Source organism: Octopus sinensis, linkage group LG1 (assembly GCF_006345805.1).
Source record: "Octopus sinensis linkage group LG1, ASM634580v1, whole genome shotgun sequence".
Taxonomy (NCBI): Eukaryota; Metazoa; Mollusca; class Cephalopoda; order Octopoda; family Octopodidae; genus Octopus; species Octopus sinensis.
This window is the reverse complement of record NC_042997.1, coordinates 182,560,135-182,577,620: the sequence shown is the minus strand read 5'-3', so window position 1 is coordinate 182,577,620 and position 17,486 is coordinate 182,560,135. Positions and strand designations below refer to the sequence as shown.

Here is a 17,486-nt window from a genome sequence, read left to right as displayed (position 1 = left end):
TTCTCACATATCTTAGAAATTGTTGATGCATACAAGCATCTAAGACTATGTCCAAAAGAAGGCCAATTAGCCAGCTGGTTGACAACTGCTAGCTCACAAACTTAGATTTTTTTTTTTTTTCCTTTTTAGCTTTTACCATTATTACAACTGCCTTTGAACTAGCTAGGTACATACTCTTACTGCATACAAACCTATCCAATGTATCCAACTCTCTTCTTATCATTTTCAAATGGCTCATCTCTCAGATTTTGCAACGAACAAATTGTACAATCATTTCTTCTCAAGACTACAGACAGCACTCTGGAATCCCCTTCTTGCCCAATTTCTGAGCAGATACCAACTTAAAGAAGTTTAAACTGAATATCAACCACATCAATTTCACCAGCTGAAAGATCAAAATAGATCATAAGCACAGCCCTACCTTCCTCTGACAAAATTATGACGACGACAATGATAATGATGATGAGGAGGAGGAAAAGGAGAAAGAAACTTAAATAATTTTGCTATTCAATCTTTATTACTTGTGTCTGTATGTACCTATTTAAAACTACTTCAGGGTTAAAAGCTAAGATGTAATTAGAACAGTTAATGGCAAAAGTGCTTCAACAGTTAATATGTAAATATAAGTTGCATGAAAAAAAAGTGATGTAACTTGTTCTTAACATTAAATAGTTAAATGGTATAAAAGTACCATGACTAAAATGTTAGGATGCTAGATTACTTATAAGTTATTGACTCGAACTCTATTCTGAATATTGTACTGTGCTACTGGGCACTAGATCAAACTTTGTACTTCTGGGATGTAATCTAAAAAGAGTATAAAGCCAGAAAATAAACTAAAAGATTAAGAAGAAAAGTATATATCTAAAGATACCAAACACTCAAATTTAATTTTTAAAAGCTTCACACTTTGTCTAGTGCTGATGTTAATCTTGTAAGGTAACATCACTTAGTATTTTCAAAAATAACCAAGTCATCTATGTCAAGTTGCTTCTAAGGATATTCAATCTTTAGTTAATCTTGCCACTACTTGACGATGACATCCATATCAAAGCTTTGATTTGAAACAAAAGCAAAACTTCACATCAAATATCATTTTAACTTTACTGTCATTCTTACCCAGACTTGATAGATTTCAACAACACTCATCTATACTCATTTCACTTACACTTTATTACTCAGCTTATTAGAAACTACAAAATTATTTATTTCAGCTACAGAGAGAAGAAATGTCTTTGTTTTTTTTTTTCCCTTGAGTCAGACACTTCTTACATTGCTTTCTCATATTTATAACATGACTGTGCAAATGTCTTATATCATAGCCTGTGTCACCCAAACCTTGTGAATGACATTCATTAGATGGGAATGGTTTAACACTATCATTTGGTCCTTAAGTACCTTGAGTAGAGGTCAGTCTACTGTAAGCCTTTGAACAAGATCCTCAGTCTGAAGACAGCTTATCTTGAGGTACTACTTTCTAGTGCAATGACCAATAAGTTGGGGCTTTCTTCCTACCTTTCTCTCCATCAGTCTCTGAAACCCTCCTTCCTCTAATTAATCCATTTCTTCTACCTTCCATAAAAAAAAACTGTCTTTGACATCAAAGTTTCAGACTTCTCATGTCAATTCTGTTACTTCCATTTAACTGATCTGTGATTTTTATAGTCTTGTGTTTATTGCCACAATAGATTATTTGATAGAAAGCTTTACATTCTTTTTTAATAATTTGGTCTGCGGGAAAAGGTTGCGCTTAAGATGTTCACAGGCTCTTCAAGACAAGTGAGACTAATTCAGTTAATACTTCTGAACAGCTCTAAGTTGATGGCTGCAGGAAAAACATGACAATGGAGAGAATTTCAGAAGCAGAGAGGAAGGCGGCATAGTGATTAGTGGAATGCATGGAGAAGGGATATGGATGACAAGAGAAACAGAAACTAGTAAGTCAAGAGGGTCTGTGTGGAAGTGAAATGAAATTAGCCAGCTCCAAGGATCAGAGGCCACCGTAGTTAGTATTACTAAAGACAGAGAATGCCAGGAATTCAAATGTGTTGGCAAATGAATTCATGCCAATCACTCTGCTAGACTTATTTGGGTAATGTAACTCCAAGATGTCTGTATGTGTAGCAGTAGCACTGTCTTAGATATTCTATTGTAGGCCTCACTTGACCAGAGGGCATATAAATTTCACTATACTAAAACTAATGAGACCATACTAGGTTAAAATCACAAAACTTCAGTTAACAAGGTTGTATGTCCTAACTAATTTAAACTTTACTTTATTTTACAGTAAATGTTTTTCTTTTACACAATTGTTTATAGTATATCAAAATGCTTTCAATCCCAGTTCGCTCACCAAACTTTGCCTTGAGCCAGAATTAAATGCAGTTGCACAATAATCAAAAATGTATTATAAAGTTGTGCTTGTTATTGAAACGGGTTATATTAACCAGATAGAGTTTACATTTCGAAAATAAATGGGTGATATTAATATCTGAGAAACTTTCTTTATACCAATTCAAATTGTAGCAGTATTAAAAACAACACGACATGCAAGAACTAAATAATAATACTAAGCCAGAATCTATTTAGTTCATTTGTAATTTGAGCTCTTGTAGATGCCAGACAAACACTTTTGCCTAAGACTACCTAAAAGGAAATAATAAATAATAAAATGCTTATCTTTGTAAGATTTTATATTTAAGAGTATTTGGTTATTATATGGTTATAATTTAAATTTAAATAATAAAAATAAATAAGCCTTTATAATATTTTAGAAATCTTATTTTTTAATTTTCAATGTAACCAGGGTCTTCCATTAGTTGAAAATGTTCATTGTTATTTAATTCTACAAAATTTTGAATTGCCAGTAACATTAAAAAAGGTAGGTATTCAGTGTTAAAATGTCAATTATAACCATACTGTTAAGATCAACTAAGCTTTTCAAACCAGGTTCTTGGTAATAGAACTTAATATAGTGACAAAGCAACGTTGGCAATTCAATAGGGAAGCATCCTCTCTCTTTTTGTTAGACAAGTGTTGTAGGGAATTAGTAATAATGGTACACCCCTCGCATGTGACGAATAAAATAACCTAGTCACTATAAGTAAAGAGAAGTACGGGAAGTACCAGAGTATGTAGTAGGCAGTCAGAGATAGTCGTGTCTTTACTGGTTTTACTAAATATACTGTATACCGAAGTGGGCATTATAATAATCCAAAAAAATAAGGATATAACAGTGGCGACAAGGATAAACCAATTCCCATGGTTAATAGAAACTCGAAGAGTTGTGCAAATTTTATGAAAAAAAATCATCAAATTATGGAAAATTTGTTGGCCAGTTTGCTCAAGTTGTGAAAACAGCAACTGAAAGAACAAAAACAGCAGCAGATACAACTGCAAGAGCAACAACAGAAGCAACAACAGCAACAAATAATATTACAACAACAAATGCTGCAATTACTGAAGTCGTCAAGGAAGTCAGAAAAAGTGTCATTGAACTCCATAACAGAGTTCAAATACAAACCTGATGAAGGAGTTACCTTTGAAGCATACCACAGAAGATATGAACAAATCTTTGATAAAGAATGTAAAGATTGGGACGAGGAGAAAAAAATGTGCTTAATCTTGAGAAAACTGGTGGCAACAGAACATGAATGATACAGTAATTATGTACTTCCAAGAAAACCTTTGGACATAAATTTTAACCCTTTATTGTTTGCATTATTCTGCCCAAATTAATGCTTTTTTATCCACATTGTTTTGAACTAACCATGCATTATCTTGTAGCTATGAGATTTTGATGAGGTAGCTGTTAATTTTTAAAGCGATATTGTAGGGTTGGTGTGAGAAGCCAGATCTGGCCAGTTTGAATATAAAACAGGCAGAATACTTTTGGCCAGATATGGCCGGTTTAAATGCTAAAGAGTTAAAGCTCACTGTTCAACACACGTTGGAAATGTTTGAACATAGAGAAATACAATGATGAGGACTACATCACATATACTGGTAGAGTTAACAGGGAATGCAAGAAGTTTAAGCTGAATGAATTAATGCTACATATGTTCAAATGCCTGATTTTTGCAGAAAAGGACACAGAAGTTAGAATTAGAATTCTTGCTAAGCTGGAACAAAACCAGGATGTAACCCTACAAGAAGAATGTGAAAGGGTAGTCAAATTAAGATACGATACAGAAGAAATTGAATGTAAAGATTGTTTCCAAATAAAGCAAGTGCAAAATAGTCAGAATAGAGATAAAATGCTTTGTAAAAAACATGACAAAAATCAGGAAATAAACCCATGTTTTGCATGTGGAGGTATACACCTGAGGCAAAATAGTCCGTTTAAAAAAGCAGAGTGCTTTCATTGTGGAAATATAGGACATATAAAGATGCCCTGTAGAATGAAGATGACAAAATGTCAGAACAAAGGAAAAAGAATAAAAGTAAGTCATTGGAAGAAATTGATAATATAATGATGAGGAAATTCATGAAGGCGAAAATCAGAAATACAAGTATTAAAATGCAGTTAGACACTAGTCATGATATTACCATTATAAATGAAAAAATTTGGAAAAATGTAGGTAAGCTGAAATTAATTAAATTGAAAAAGGTAGCACATGGTATTACGGGGAAAAAGATTATATTTTTTTGGCGAATTCATATGCAATGTAATATTTCAAAGTCAAACGAAAAAGGATAAGATATATGTGTTAAAAAGTTCACTTAATTTATTTGGCACAGAGTGGATGGAACTATTCAAAGTATGGAATATGCCCATAAGTGCTTTGTGTGGAAATATAGGCAATTCAGTTGAAGGTTCAAATGTGGCTGAGGTGCTGAAACAAAAAATTGCAGTTAAACAGAGTGGAACACTGGTATGTAAGCCAAAATGAAATGAAAAATTGCCCACAATAAAAAGTAGATGTTCCATGGTCAAGACTACACATCGATTTCGCTGGTCCTTTAAATGGTTCTTACTACTGAGTGGTAGTTGATAGTTTTTCGAAATGGCCTGAAATGTGTAAGTGTAAAAAAAAACCAACCTCCTTAACTGTGATTTGGCATACCAGATGTGATTGTGTCTGACAATGGAAAGCAATTTTTGCCTATTGAATTAAAAAATTTTGTGAAATGTTTGCATTAGAACATATAACTACTGTTCCATACCATCCCAGATCTAACACACAGGCAGAACGCTTTGTTGATACCTTCAAGAGAGACCTTAGAAAATTGAATAAAGAAGTCACGGATGAGGTGGCTCTACATCAATTTTTAAGAGTGTACTGTGTGACACCAAATCTGAATACACCAGCAGGTAGCTCACCAGCGGAGCTGATGTTTGCAAGGAAAGTAATATCAGTCTTTGATAAATTGCTACCTGGCAAGAAAAGAAAAAGTCCCAGGGAAGACATAGCAAGATTCTTTAAAGTTGGTGAAAAGGTGTATATGAGGGAATAAAGAATGGAAAGCAGAGTTAGGAAGATGGCATAATTACCAAATGCATAGGCAAAATGATGTATTGGGTTAAAAATAAAAAAAGGCATACAAAAGAGACGCAGGAACCAACTGAAAAAGAGATTTGTGGAAAGAGAACTAAAGAAGCTGGAGGAACTGATGGAATGGTTGTACGATATGTTCCAAGTACCAATGCCACTGCAGGTGATTGAACCCAGCGTACAAGTGAGAGGAAAAGAAAACATACAGAGTTCCTGAAAATAGATACCAAGTGCAAAAAATATTAACTTGTTCGTTAAAAAAAAAAATCAAAAAAGAGAGGTGGAGTGAATAATTGCTAAATAAAATGACACTTCCTAAGAAAAACTTAAAAGGGGAGATGTTGCAAAGAATTAGTAATAATGGTACACCCTGCCCCATGTAATGAATGGAATAACCTAATCACTATAAATAAAGAGAAGTACATGAAGTACCCGAGTACATAGTAGGTGGTCAGAAATAGTTGTGTCTTTACTGGTTTTACTAAGTATACTGTATACCAAAGCGGCTGTTATAATAATCCAACAAGATAAGGATATAACACAAGAATAAAACTTGTTTATCATATCTTCAATATTTTCAAATAACTTTTTAAGGGCCTTTGTTTAATAAAGCAGGGGTTTATTTAGGCTGCTTATAATAAAATATACTTGAATAGATTGAATTTTTTCCTGACAGCAACCCATTGTATAAATTGAAGATTATCAGATGCAAACAAAAAAACTTTTAGTAAAAGTACATTAGTATTTATACACTATATATGTTATTTTATAAGAATGAACTAAAAGAGTAGCAAGTTGCTAAAATTTAAAAAATGATTTTATTATAATACAAAATTATGTATTTGAATAGTTTTAGTGTTCACCAAGCTACCATTTTCTTTTAAATAAGTTAAGAGAGAATATATTTCACATGAAAAAATTCTTAAAAATTAAGAAAGCAAACTTGGTATTACAAGAAGGAAGAGAATCTTCACAGTTACTAACAAACATGATTAACAACAATAACCCATAGACCAACATAGCTATAAAAAATGCTAATGCCAATACCAGTACTTAAACTCTGCTATAGCAATTCTCATTTAGTTTAGTAGCCAGCAAATGATGGGCAGCAGGCAGTGAAAAGAAAATGTGAACAGAAAAGATCTTGTCTATATAAGAGAAAGAAGAAAGATGGGTTAGAGGAAGGTTAAGATCTGAGAAACTTAGACTAAACGAAATAAAGCTATAATGACCATCTTTGTTTGAAATAAAATAAAGACAGTAATCTCTTGTTTGTGTAGTTCTTGAGTTTCTTAAATATAGATTCAGATTCTATTCCAAGTAGTACTAGCAGAATAAGAAAGTAATACAAGACATAAGCAACCACCAAAGTATGTGCAAAGTATGTGTGCAAGTCAATAAATTACTCACAAACTAGGCTAGAGAAATTTACTAATAATACACACTTTGCAGTCAAATGTGAAAGTAAAGAGAGAAAAGTTTGAGAACTATCAGTTATGCAACAAGTAGTTGTTTTGAAAGCCAACACAAAAGGTAAGATCTTAAGGTGAAATATTGTATAGACAACTTGCTTTTCTTTCTATATGAGAGAGATTTTTTTCTATTCAGCTTAGTATTTTGAGTATATACTTATTAACAACTATTTTCTTATTAGTATATATATATGTGCATGAAATTATATAGAATAAGTTTTTTTTAAATGTTCTAAAATGATAATAATTTATACTAATAATATCTTAATCAACCATATCTTAAATGCTGTATAACTGCCTATTTCAACAGGCTAGTCTAACAATTCAATAATAGTACATTGTACAATACACACACATACTAAAAAGCAATGGTAGCAGCTACAAGAATCTAGGAAGTTAACATGAAGTTTCAGCCTAAACTCAGATTGTTGGGAAAACTATTGAGGTGAAAGTCTATATCATAATTTTGGTGAAAGTTTAAACAAAAGTATAATATACTGACATTAATCATAAGTTAAAAAACTAATCAAAGTATAACAAGTTCTACTTTTGTCTCAAATTTACACTTTTTTAATAATAACTGTTTCTTACATAAGGACAAGACCAGAAATTTTGGGGGAATGGGTAAGCTAATTAAATCAACTCTAATATGTAACTGGTTCTTATTTTTTTTATTAACCCCAGTAAGTGACTGGTACTTTATTTTGTTGATTCCTATACTCAATTGGGATTTTATCAACTCCAGTATTTGACTGGTACTCTATTTTACTGATCCTGGAAACATGAAATGCAAAATTGACCTTGGTAGAATTTGAACTCTAAAGATAAAGAGCTGGAACAATTATTGCAGGGCATATTGTCTGACACACTATTGATTCTGCTAAGCCATTACACCCAGCTAAAGTGAAACTGAACTGATCTTCAATGGAATGGAACAAAGATATATGTTTTAAGCTGGATGTTCTACTAATTGTCTGAATGTTCATGTATGTGTGTTCATGCATGCATACGAAATGAAATTACATTAAGAAATTTAATACCCATTTAGCTTTAAGATTTGATTGTGTTACTCTAATTAATTAACACCAAATGTAGTTCACAAGGAGAGATCAACACTCAGAATTAATGCTGTTTTTTTTAAAATTTTAGTTACTTAATACTTATATTTCTTTATGGTAAAAATTAAGACAAATTAAATGTTGAAGTGAATCTAACAGTTTTTGTGTGTTTCTTAAATGACTTATAAACACTTTCCACGCTGCAATTGTTTTCATTCCAGCACACAATCTGAGATCAAGTCACTCGCTATGCAAGTACATCTCCGTAATATTGAAGAAGGATTTCCTTAATTCCAATTGTAGTGTCTTCATATACAGTAACTTACTTACTTCAAACCATTGCATAATTTCAAGTTAGTAAAAGTAACTTTACAAAAAGACATCTAACTCAATAAGAATCTGTGAACAACATTATTCAATAGAAGTGTCATTTTCTTCTTTTTAATTTCTCCATTCTTTCCATTTGCTTCATTAACTGTTTACAAAAATTCTAGAAAATCTACAGACTGTATGATGAATAAGGCTTCCAAACTACAATTACTATTAGAAATAAACCTGAGAAAATATTTACCATAACCTATTACATCTACTTATTTTTGTTTTATATGTATTTCATAATGACCATCACCATATTGAAATTTTCTCAGTTATTTTATTTTATTTAAAAAATTTGAATTCCTATCATAAAATCATCATTTGAATTAATGCTCACTGTCAGAAGGACCAGAGGAAACTATGCGAGCCTCTAGATGGTTGCTTAGCCTACTAGAAATAGTAACCAAATCTCCCTCAAACTGAATTGTGTGGTCCTGGGTTCTCTTCATATAAGATTATGATAGGAGGGTCACTGTAGGAATGGCTTTGCTCATAAGTCAGTTTCCCAAGGCTGTCCTGAGGTTAAACAATGACAACCTTTATCGAAGCATGGAACAGACTGCCAGCATCAGTTGTTAGTTGTCGGAGCACTGCATCCTTCAAGACTTCCATGCTTCCTGAGATTCGCCAACACTACACTTGATTTTCTCCCCTCCATACACACACAAGCATGTTCACTTTCCAGACATTTCTACATTACTGCATGTACTTTATATGCACTTTCTGACAAGTTGTGGTGCACCTGAGCACTGTATACAATAATTTCATTATTATTATTATACACAAGTTGTTTATGTATGTAAAGAGAGAAAAGTTTGAGAACTATCAGTTATACACAAACTAATAAAAATCAAATCACCAAATTAAAGTTTTAATATGGGCAGTTTTTATTCATTGTATAAAGTACAGGAAAATGTTTATATGTTAAGTAGATCAGTGTATGAGAAATAGGCAAATCAGTAACAAGTGAAATTATTGTTTATTTTCTCAACAGAATCTTTCAAGTCAAGAAGAGAATTATTCAATAATGGTAAGTGTTCATTTTTAGTGTTAATAATTGTCACATTCAGGAAATTCTGAGGAAGTGGCGATAATGTTGAAAGTAGAATCACACAGTGTATTTAACAGCTGATAACACTGAAATGATGAAGGAGCCTTTAGGTGGCATTTCAACCTATATGCAACAGTAGCTAAATTCTCCTCAAATCACACTTGACAATCTTGAAAAATGGAAGGTAATATAGAATTATGCAGTCCTAATCACACTATATGTAAATAAAAGATGGGATGATAATAGCCGAAATGTCTTTGACTGTTGGTCAATAAAATAATACAGACAAGAATGGATGTTTAATAGAAATGTTAAGAAAAATTCTACCTTCTTGACAAATGTGAATTAACTTACAGGTTTAAATAGAAGACTAAATTCATTTTGACACAATGAAAGTTGTTATACATAGATCTGTGAAAATCATTATGTAGTCTTGATAAATTGAAAATATATATATATATATATATACAAAGAGCAATAAAGATTCAAGTTAATTTAAAAAAATTTACTTGAATATGGTACCTAACTTAGATGCACCAAAAAAAAAAAAACTATACTGATTTAACAATACAGTAATGTGGGGTGATTATAAGCGAGAAAGAAGCAACAAGAATGGATAGGTTTTTAGTACGAAAAAACCTATCCATTCTTGTTGCTTCTTTCTCGCGTATATATATATATATATATATATATATATATATATATATATATATATATATTATATATATATATATATATATATATATATATATATATCTTTAACATAACTTAATTGAAAGTGAAGAAGCAATGCTCATGATCTTTGCAGTTCCACTAAAATTGGTGAGATTAATGTGGTTGATGTTCAATTTGAATTTCTATAGATTGGCAACCACAGAAAAAAACGTGGGCGTGCAGGAAGTTTGAGAGTGCTATAGTAGTGATTTCGTAAATGATTCACAAAAGTGCTTAGTTTTATGAGGTAAAACACAGTATGAATGGCAGGGGGAGAGATACCTGACAGGTAGCCTGCACACAAAGAAACATGCACCCAGTTCGGGTGAAAGGAGTATAGGTGATTGTAGTTATGGTAAATGAAGCAGAGAGAAAAAAAACAGTCCGTAGTTAACAGTTGTGATATATTGATGACTAAATCTTAGTTAATCAGCCAGCTGATTTACACACTTTCTCTTTCACATGTGTTGAGCATGTGTGTGTGTGTGTGTGTATATATATAATTTTACAGCCAATTTCTATGCTGGTATAGGTTAGACACACTGTCTCAATCCAGACAATTCTTACAGGGAGTTACTGGCCTCTTAGGCAAAATAGAGGACCATATGTTGATCCTACATTTCATGTTTCGCTTGGTTTCTATGGCTGGATGCACTTCTTAAAACCACACTTTAAAGAATGAACAAGGTGCATTTTATTGTAGCACCAACACTTGAGAGATATTGCCATGTCCTCAATATGATAAAAGAGGTCTCTTTGATATCAGTTTAAAATTTACAGTGTACAGGCACCAGCACAGGTAGGATTGTCTTATACTCTGTGAAGAGACTTAACTACTTGAAGATGTCTTTTGCTCAGAGGAACAGAGAGAGTAGTGATAGAAGAGCCAGAGTGAATGGGTCGAAGGAACCAAAGTATGATGATAGAAACAGGATAATTAGAGCAAAGGGCGGAGAGAAGGTGATGGATAATAAAGGAAGTATACAATGTTGAAAGTGTCAATAACTAGTTGCATGGAGGGAGGGAGTGGTGAATGGCAGAGTGCATTGAGTACAAACAGATTCAAAGCAACTGGGCATAAGAGAAATAAGGCATCCAGGCATAGAAACCATGTCAAATCATGGATCCTGTCAGACCAGCCAAGCCATGTAATGTGAAAGAGAAACAACTGTGTTGTATCTCTTGCACATTACATGTGGGAATGTGATGTACACGGATTATGACAGCTGTATAAAGAAGTTTCGATCACTTGAAGAGAATGGAACTTGTGGAAGGAAGAGACTAAAGAAAACTTAAAATGAAAATGTGAAGACTAATCTAAAGATGTTGCATCTCACACACACACACACACACACACACACAGACATGTGTAATTATGTATGAGATGACAAAGGACCATGTTAATTGGTGGTTGAGCAGTGCTGGAGAAAACCTGACCACTCATGCAAGCATGGTGAAACATACATGAAAAATGGGGCAGTAATTGAAGCTAGGATCAATGTGTGTGTGTGTGTGTGTTTGTGAATATCCTGTCAACTATACATCTATTCCCCCAACCACCCCTGCCTCTCTCACAGTCACTAGCACATCATCTCTCTAACACTCATTGCTCCATATCTCATCTCTCCATATCCATGCTGTTTGCATAACATTTTGAGACCTAACCACATTAATCCCCTACCATCATCTTCATCATTACCTCTCTCTCACTTCTCACCAGATTTATCTATAAAAGACTGCATCAGACTTTTTTGCAACCAATACACTTTACCTTCAACCTTTCTGTACTGCCAGTAACTACTTCATCCCAGGGTCATTTTTGTTGTCACCCACCATGTAAGCTTCCCTTTATCTACCTATACTATTAATCACTAATCTCTTTCCTTGCCTTTACTTTATTGACACCATCCTTCACCCATCTCTAAAGCCCCTCTGGGTCAAAAGTGAAGAGCCAAGGTCTTGTCACAACTATATGGGTGCCTAAAAAACAATTAGTGGAAGTGTGGTACAAGCTATTAGAGACTGTGAGAGACTGGTAAGGAAGCTTACACACACACAGAGGCATAGGTGTGGCTGTGTGGTAAGGAGTCAGCTTCCTGACCATATAGTTTCATGTTCAGTCATGCTGTGTGGTACCTTGCACAAGTGTTGTCTACTATAGTCCAGGACTGACAAATGCCTTGTTTATAAATTTGGCAGTTGGAAACTGAAAGAAGCCCATCGTGTGTGTGCATGTGTTTGATTTGATATGCATAACAGTTGAAGAATGATTGTCACTGTCATACAAGTAGCATCATTCATTACCAATATTCTGTAAGAACATATCTAATCGTGGGCAAATATTACCTGCTTGGAAACAGGTGAAGGTTGGTGAGAAAAAGGACATCCAACCATAGAAAATCTGCCTCAATAGGCTGTCTAACCTATGCATGGAGAAGTGAGTGTTAAAATGATGATGATGATACATGCATTAACACTTTTTACATCTGTTTTCCATGCAGGCAGGTTGCCATGACTTGAATCAGCTTCTGTTGGGAGCCAACTTGATTTGGTTTTTACAGCTGGAAACCCATTCTTTCACCAAAATCTTCACAGAAAATACTGGGCCCATTTTATTATGGCACTAGTAATACAGAGGTAGTTGTGAACTTGATGAGACAGAGCTAAAAAGAGAAAATGTCAACCTGACATTTTCTCTAATTGGTTGCCAATCGTTCTACATTGTGCACTAGGTGCATTTCATTGTAGCAATGGCAAAGGCTTTTTTTTTTTAGGTCTCTATTAACTGAATCCACTCACAAAGTGCTAATTACTTTGAGGGTTTTCCATGCTGGCATGGCTTGGCTGGTCTGACAGGATCCATGATTTGGCATGGTTTCTATGCCTGGATGCCTTATCTAATCCCAACCATTTTACAGAGTGTACTGGGTGCATTTTTTCCTGACACCAGCACTAGTGAGGTCACCAAGTAACTTGCAAGACAAAAGAAAAGAAGCTATTTCTACTGAGTGGGGCTACAACAGAAGGGTTTTATACCAGGTATTAAGATGCTAGAGTATGATAGAGGGATAAGCACAGATATCTCACAATAGAAGAGATACATAGCTACCCTATATTATATAAGCGTGGGTAGGAGTAGCTGGAAAGAAGATAAAGATGTGTAAGCAGGTATGTATCAGCCACTGCTCTGAGATTAAGAAGTTTATTTTCCAACCACAAGGTTTCAGTTTCAGTTTTCTACTATAGCCCAGGATTGTGAGTGATTTTTGTAGATGGAGACATAAAGAAGCCTGTTGAATATATCTATATCCTATATCTATCTACAACTACATTATATACATGTGTGTGTGTTTGAGTATATGTGTGTCTCAGCATATATATCAATCATAAGAATAGGCAAGTAGTTTTAATGATGAAAATACATGTAATCTCATTAAAAAAAAGCATTCGTCGTTATGTCTGTATTAAAGTAAATTGCAACCATTTTTCTTTACCATTACACACTACACGATAAACACTTTGAAATCATTTCACAAAAAGAAAAATTGTGTGTTTGGACATAAATGTCTATACCAGATATCAAATTAAACATTGTTTTAATCCATCATAATTCTATACATACTTAATGAAAACTAACAGATTCTTTATCTATTAAATTTTATATCATTGCTAGATATGTTTAATTCATGCTAATATTGTTAGCAGTTTTGTTATTGATTTAAGAACCAGTGTAATTCACTTCCATAAACTCTGGTAGTCAGAATCAATTATATATTCCATTGTATTTTGGCGGACTGTTTATAAAATAAATCTAAACTTAATAATAACACACTGAATTTATTTTTCCAAATTAATTTGTCGTGGTGAAACACAATTAAAATAGTAGGGTATTGTGCAAATTATACAAGCAAATCAATATTAGTTTGCAAATCAATGTCCGTATTCAAAAGTATAATGGTAAACAGATTCCATTAAAAAAAAAAAGAACTAATCTTTCTAAAGTTTATTGCCGTTGAAATATTTAAAAAGAAAGAAATTAAGAAAAGAAAATAGATATAGGCGCAGGAGTGGCTGTGTGGTAAGTAGCTTGCTTACCAACCACATGGTTCCGGGTTCAGTCCCACTGCGTGGCATCTTGGGCAAGTGTCTTCTACTATAGCCTCAGGCCGACCAATGCCTTGTGAGTGGATTTGGTAGACGGAAACTGAAAGAAGCCTGTCGTATATATGTATATATATATATATATATATATATATGTGTGTGTATGTTTGTGTGTCTGTGTTTGTCCCCCTAGCATTGCTTGACAACCGATGCTGGTGTGTTTACGTCCCCGTCACTTAGCAGTTCGGCAAAGAGACCAATAGAATAAGTACTGGGCTTACAAAGAATAAGTCCCGGGGTCGAGTTGCTCGATTAAAGGCGGTGCTCCAGCATGGCCGCAGTCAAATGACTGAAACAAGTAAAAGAGTAAAAAGAGAGTATAGATAACATTAACTTATTACTCTATAGGCTTGATCAGCTGGTAGTTGTGCAATATTGAAAGTGTGTAGGATAAACCCCCACCCACCCGCAAAAAAACCCTATTTGAAAAATAGTTATGGTCAATGATATGAAAGCCATACAACTGTAAAATAAGACCTCAGTAACAAATATTTGTTGACCCAACGCATGCTAGCATAGGTTGGACTGGGTGTCAAAGTCAGAGTTGCTTCCCTTCGGAAGCTGCTATTCTGAAAGTGTTCATTTGCGTTATTTGGCCTGGATACCAACCACTTTACAGTGTGTACCAGGTGGATTTTCTTGTGGTACTAACAGACCTTGGAGAAACGGGACGAGACCTCATCACTTTGTGTCAGTGGCACGTAAAAGGAACCATTCGAGCGTGATCATTACCAGCGTCGCCTTACTGGCAACTGTGCCGGTGGCATGTGTAAAAAGATTCGAGAAAGGTCGTTGTCAGTACTGCCTGACTGGCCCTGTGCCGGTGGCACGTAAAAACCACCCACTACACTCTCGGAGTGGCGTTATATATATATATATATATATATATATATATATATATATATATACATGTGTGTGTACATGAGTGTGTATTGGATTTACATCTCTTTGTTTTGACATCATGTGCCAATCGTAAACAAACACCACACTTGTACAAGCAGTGTAATTTGTTTGTAATCTTCTCTGGTCACTGTCTTATTTTTGTTCAAAGGACTAACAAAATCTTTACTTTGCATGGAAACAGATTGGCAAAGAAATAACATTTAAGTGAAGAAAGTTTACTTCAATTGTTTTGTCTAACCCATGCAAGCATGGAAAAGTAGGTGTTAAAATGATGTTGATGATAATCTTCATCAATTTAGTTTTATAGAATTTAATTTAAATCAGTAGCATTATTTCTTGCTTAAATCTATTATAGGGTACGTTTTGTTAGAAATTATCTATGATAGTTGACGATGGAAGGTACCTTGATAAAATATTACAAAACATTTATAAGGTAGCTAAATCATAAATTACTTGGATTTCTTTTTCTATAGAGAATGATTTCAACAGCACAGAGAGCAAAAGCAATCTAACTTCAGTGAATATCAATAGTATGGTATGGGTTAGTTATTCAGATTATATAGTTTTCATGCACCATTAGAATCATTGTAAATCTGCAAGCTTATCACAGAATTTTAAAATTCAACATATTTCATTAAATACCTTGTACACGACAGTATAGCTTATTGAATTTTAATAGCTACACAACATATCAATTATATTCCTTAAATCATCTGTAAACAAATCTTAAAAAAATAACTTGGAAACACCATTATCCTGTAATCTAAAATAGATTAATATGTTTTAAAGAATCAACTTACATCAATAGTAATATCTTTATCATGTTTGTCAGTTTTGGATCCTTCATTGAGACTGTGTGTTCTGTTGAGGCTCTTGCTTTTGGACTTTGGTGATTGACTAGGAGCAGATGGTCTTCGTTTTATCATTGCCTTAATATCATCTCGGAATGATGGTTTCTTTTTTATCTTAGAACCACTGGATTTTTCTAGAATAGAAAATTCATTACATTAGACATTCATTTAGAAATTCTGCAAAATAATGTTTATTAATTCTATATTCATATCTTTAAAAAGATTGAAGAATATACATTTTCAAATAAAATGGGAAAAACTGAGTTATGAATTTTGTTAACATCAGATATACAAGAGATTGTGCATACATACTCATGTTTTGAGATCTATGTATCTGTAAATACAACCAAATGTGTGTGTGTGTGTGTATATATATATATATATATATATATATATATATATATATATATACACATACACACACATACATACATAGACACACAAACAAATATATATATATATACACGCACAAAGTATTTATACTCTACACGTTTACGTACTGGACTAGTCTCATACAAAGAAAATAAAAATGAATTCTCTTGCTTAAAATTATAAAAAGGAAATTTGCTATACAATGATTGACTAAGAAACTACAAATTTAATTTATTTGTACTTTAAATTTAAGGGGAGAAAAACTGAATAAACCATTTTGGAAAACGACATCAATTTTACAAGTCAAGCGAATGACAGGGGAGATAACTTTTGCAGACATTATCTCTACTGTTAACATTTAACGTTAAAGGGAATGAATCCTGACCTAAGGTAACAATGAAGAGTACTTTAGTACTCTTGCTGTAGTTGTTGGTAATAAAATAGGAAGTTTGGAGGAAAAATCACATCTATTAAAAATAACCCGATTATATATATATATATATATATTATATATATATATATATATATATATATATATATATAAGTATAGGAAAGAATGGAGCTGAACGAAGATTTAACAAAATTCCTTTAAATGAAAATAAAATAAAGGAATTTTGTTAAATCTTCGTTCAGCTCCATTCTTCCTATACTTAATATATAAAACTTCAAATTTCCGCACTAAGGCACGGATTTTATGCCCTATGGTCGTAACTTCAACCGTGCCCTTTCTGTTGTGAATTTTGCTACCCAGGTATCGGTTATCTTTCGAATTATCCGTAATAAGATAATTAATTTGTCTACTTATATATATATATATATATATATATTTCAAACGAAGATACTTGATTTTAGCCATTTAAGAATACAAAGAACCTGTTGCATGAATTTCCCCCTTATTGTCAAAATCTTTCAACATGCCTTTTATCTAGTCGCTGATATACCCTTTTTTTATTTTGATACTTTATAGTAAATAAAATAAACGAAAAAAATCAATGTAAAAGTTTGTGAGTTCTTAAATACACATGTTTATTTTG

At 33.1% G+C, this 17,486-nt stretch overlaps 2 protein-coding genes across 7 annotated transcripts in view; one reads left to right on the top strand and one right to left on the bottom strand.

Annotated features, from left to right (window-relative positions):
* Positions 1-17,486, bottom strand: part of LOC115218494 (rap guanine nucleotide exchange factor 1) — a 211,035-nt gene that overhangs the window by 105,884 nt on the left and 87,665 nt on the right. For all 4 annotated transcript variants that reach the window (XM_029788364.2, XM_029788356.2, XM_029788349.2 and 1 more), the window contains exon 2: positions 16,030-16,214. In XM_029788364.2, coding sequence (XP_029644224.1) covers positions 16,030-16,214 — 185 coding nt within the window. The remainder of the gene's footprint in view (positions 1-16,029; positions 16,215-17,486) is intronic.
* Positions 6,977-17,486, top strand: part of LOC115218522 (syntaxin-binding protein 1) — a 163,730-nt gene continuing 153,220 nt past the window's right edge. For 2 of the 3 annotated variants that reach the window (XM_036507404.1, XM_036507385.1), the window contains exons 1-2: positions 6,977-7,028; positions 9,395-9,430. In XM_036507404.1, the coding sequence (XP_036363297.1) occupies positions 6,992-7,028; positions 9,395-9,430 (73 nt within the window). In that variant the 5' untranslated portion in view covers positions 6,977-6,991. Of the gene's footprint in view, positions 7,029-9,394; positions 9,431-17,486 lie in introns of those variants that run through there. The other variant, XM_036507394.1, reaches the window with a different exon arrangement.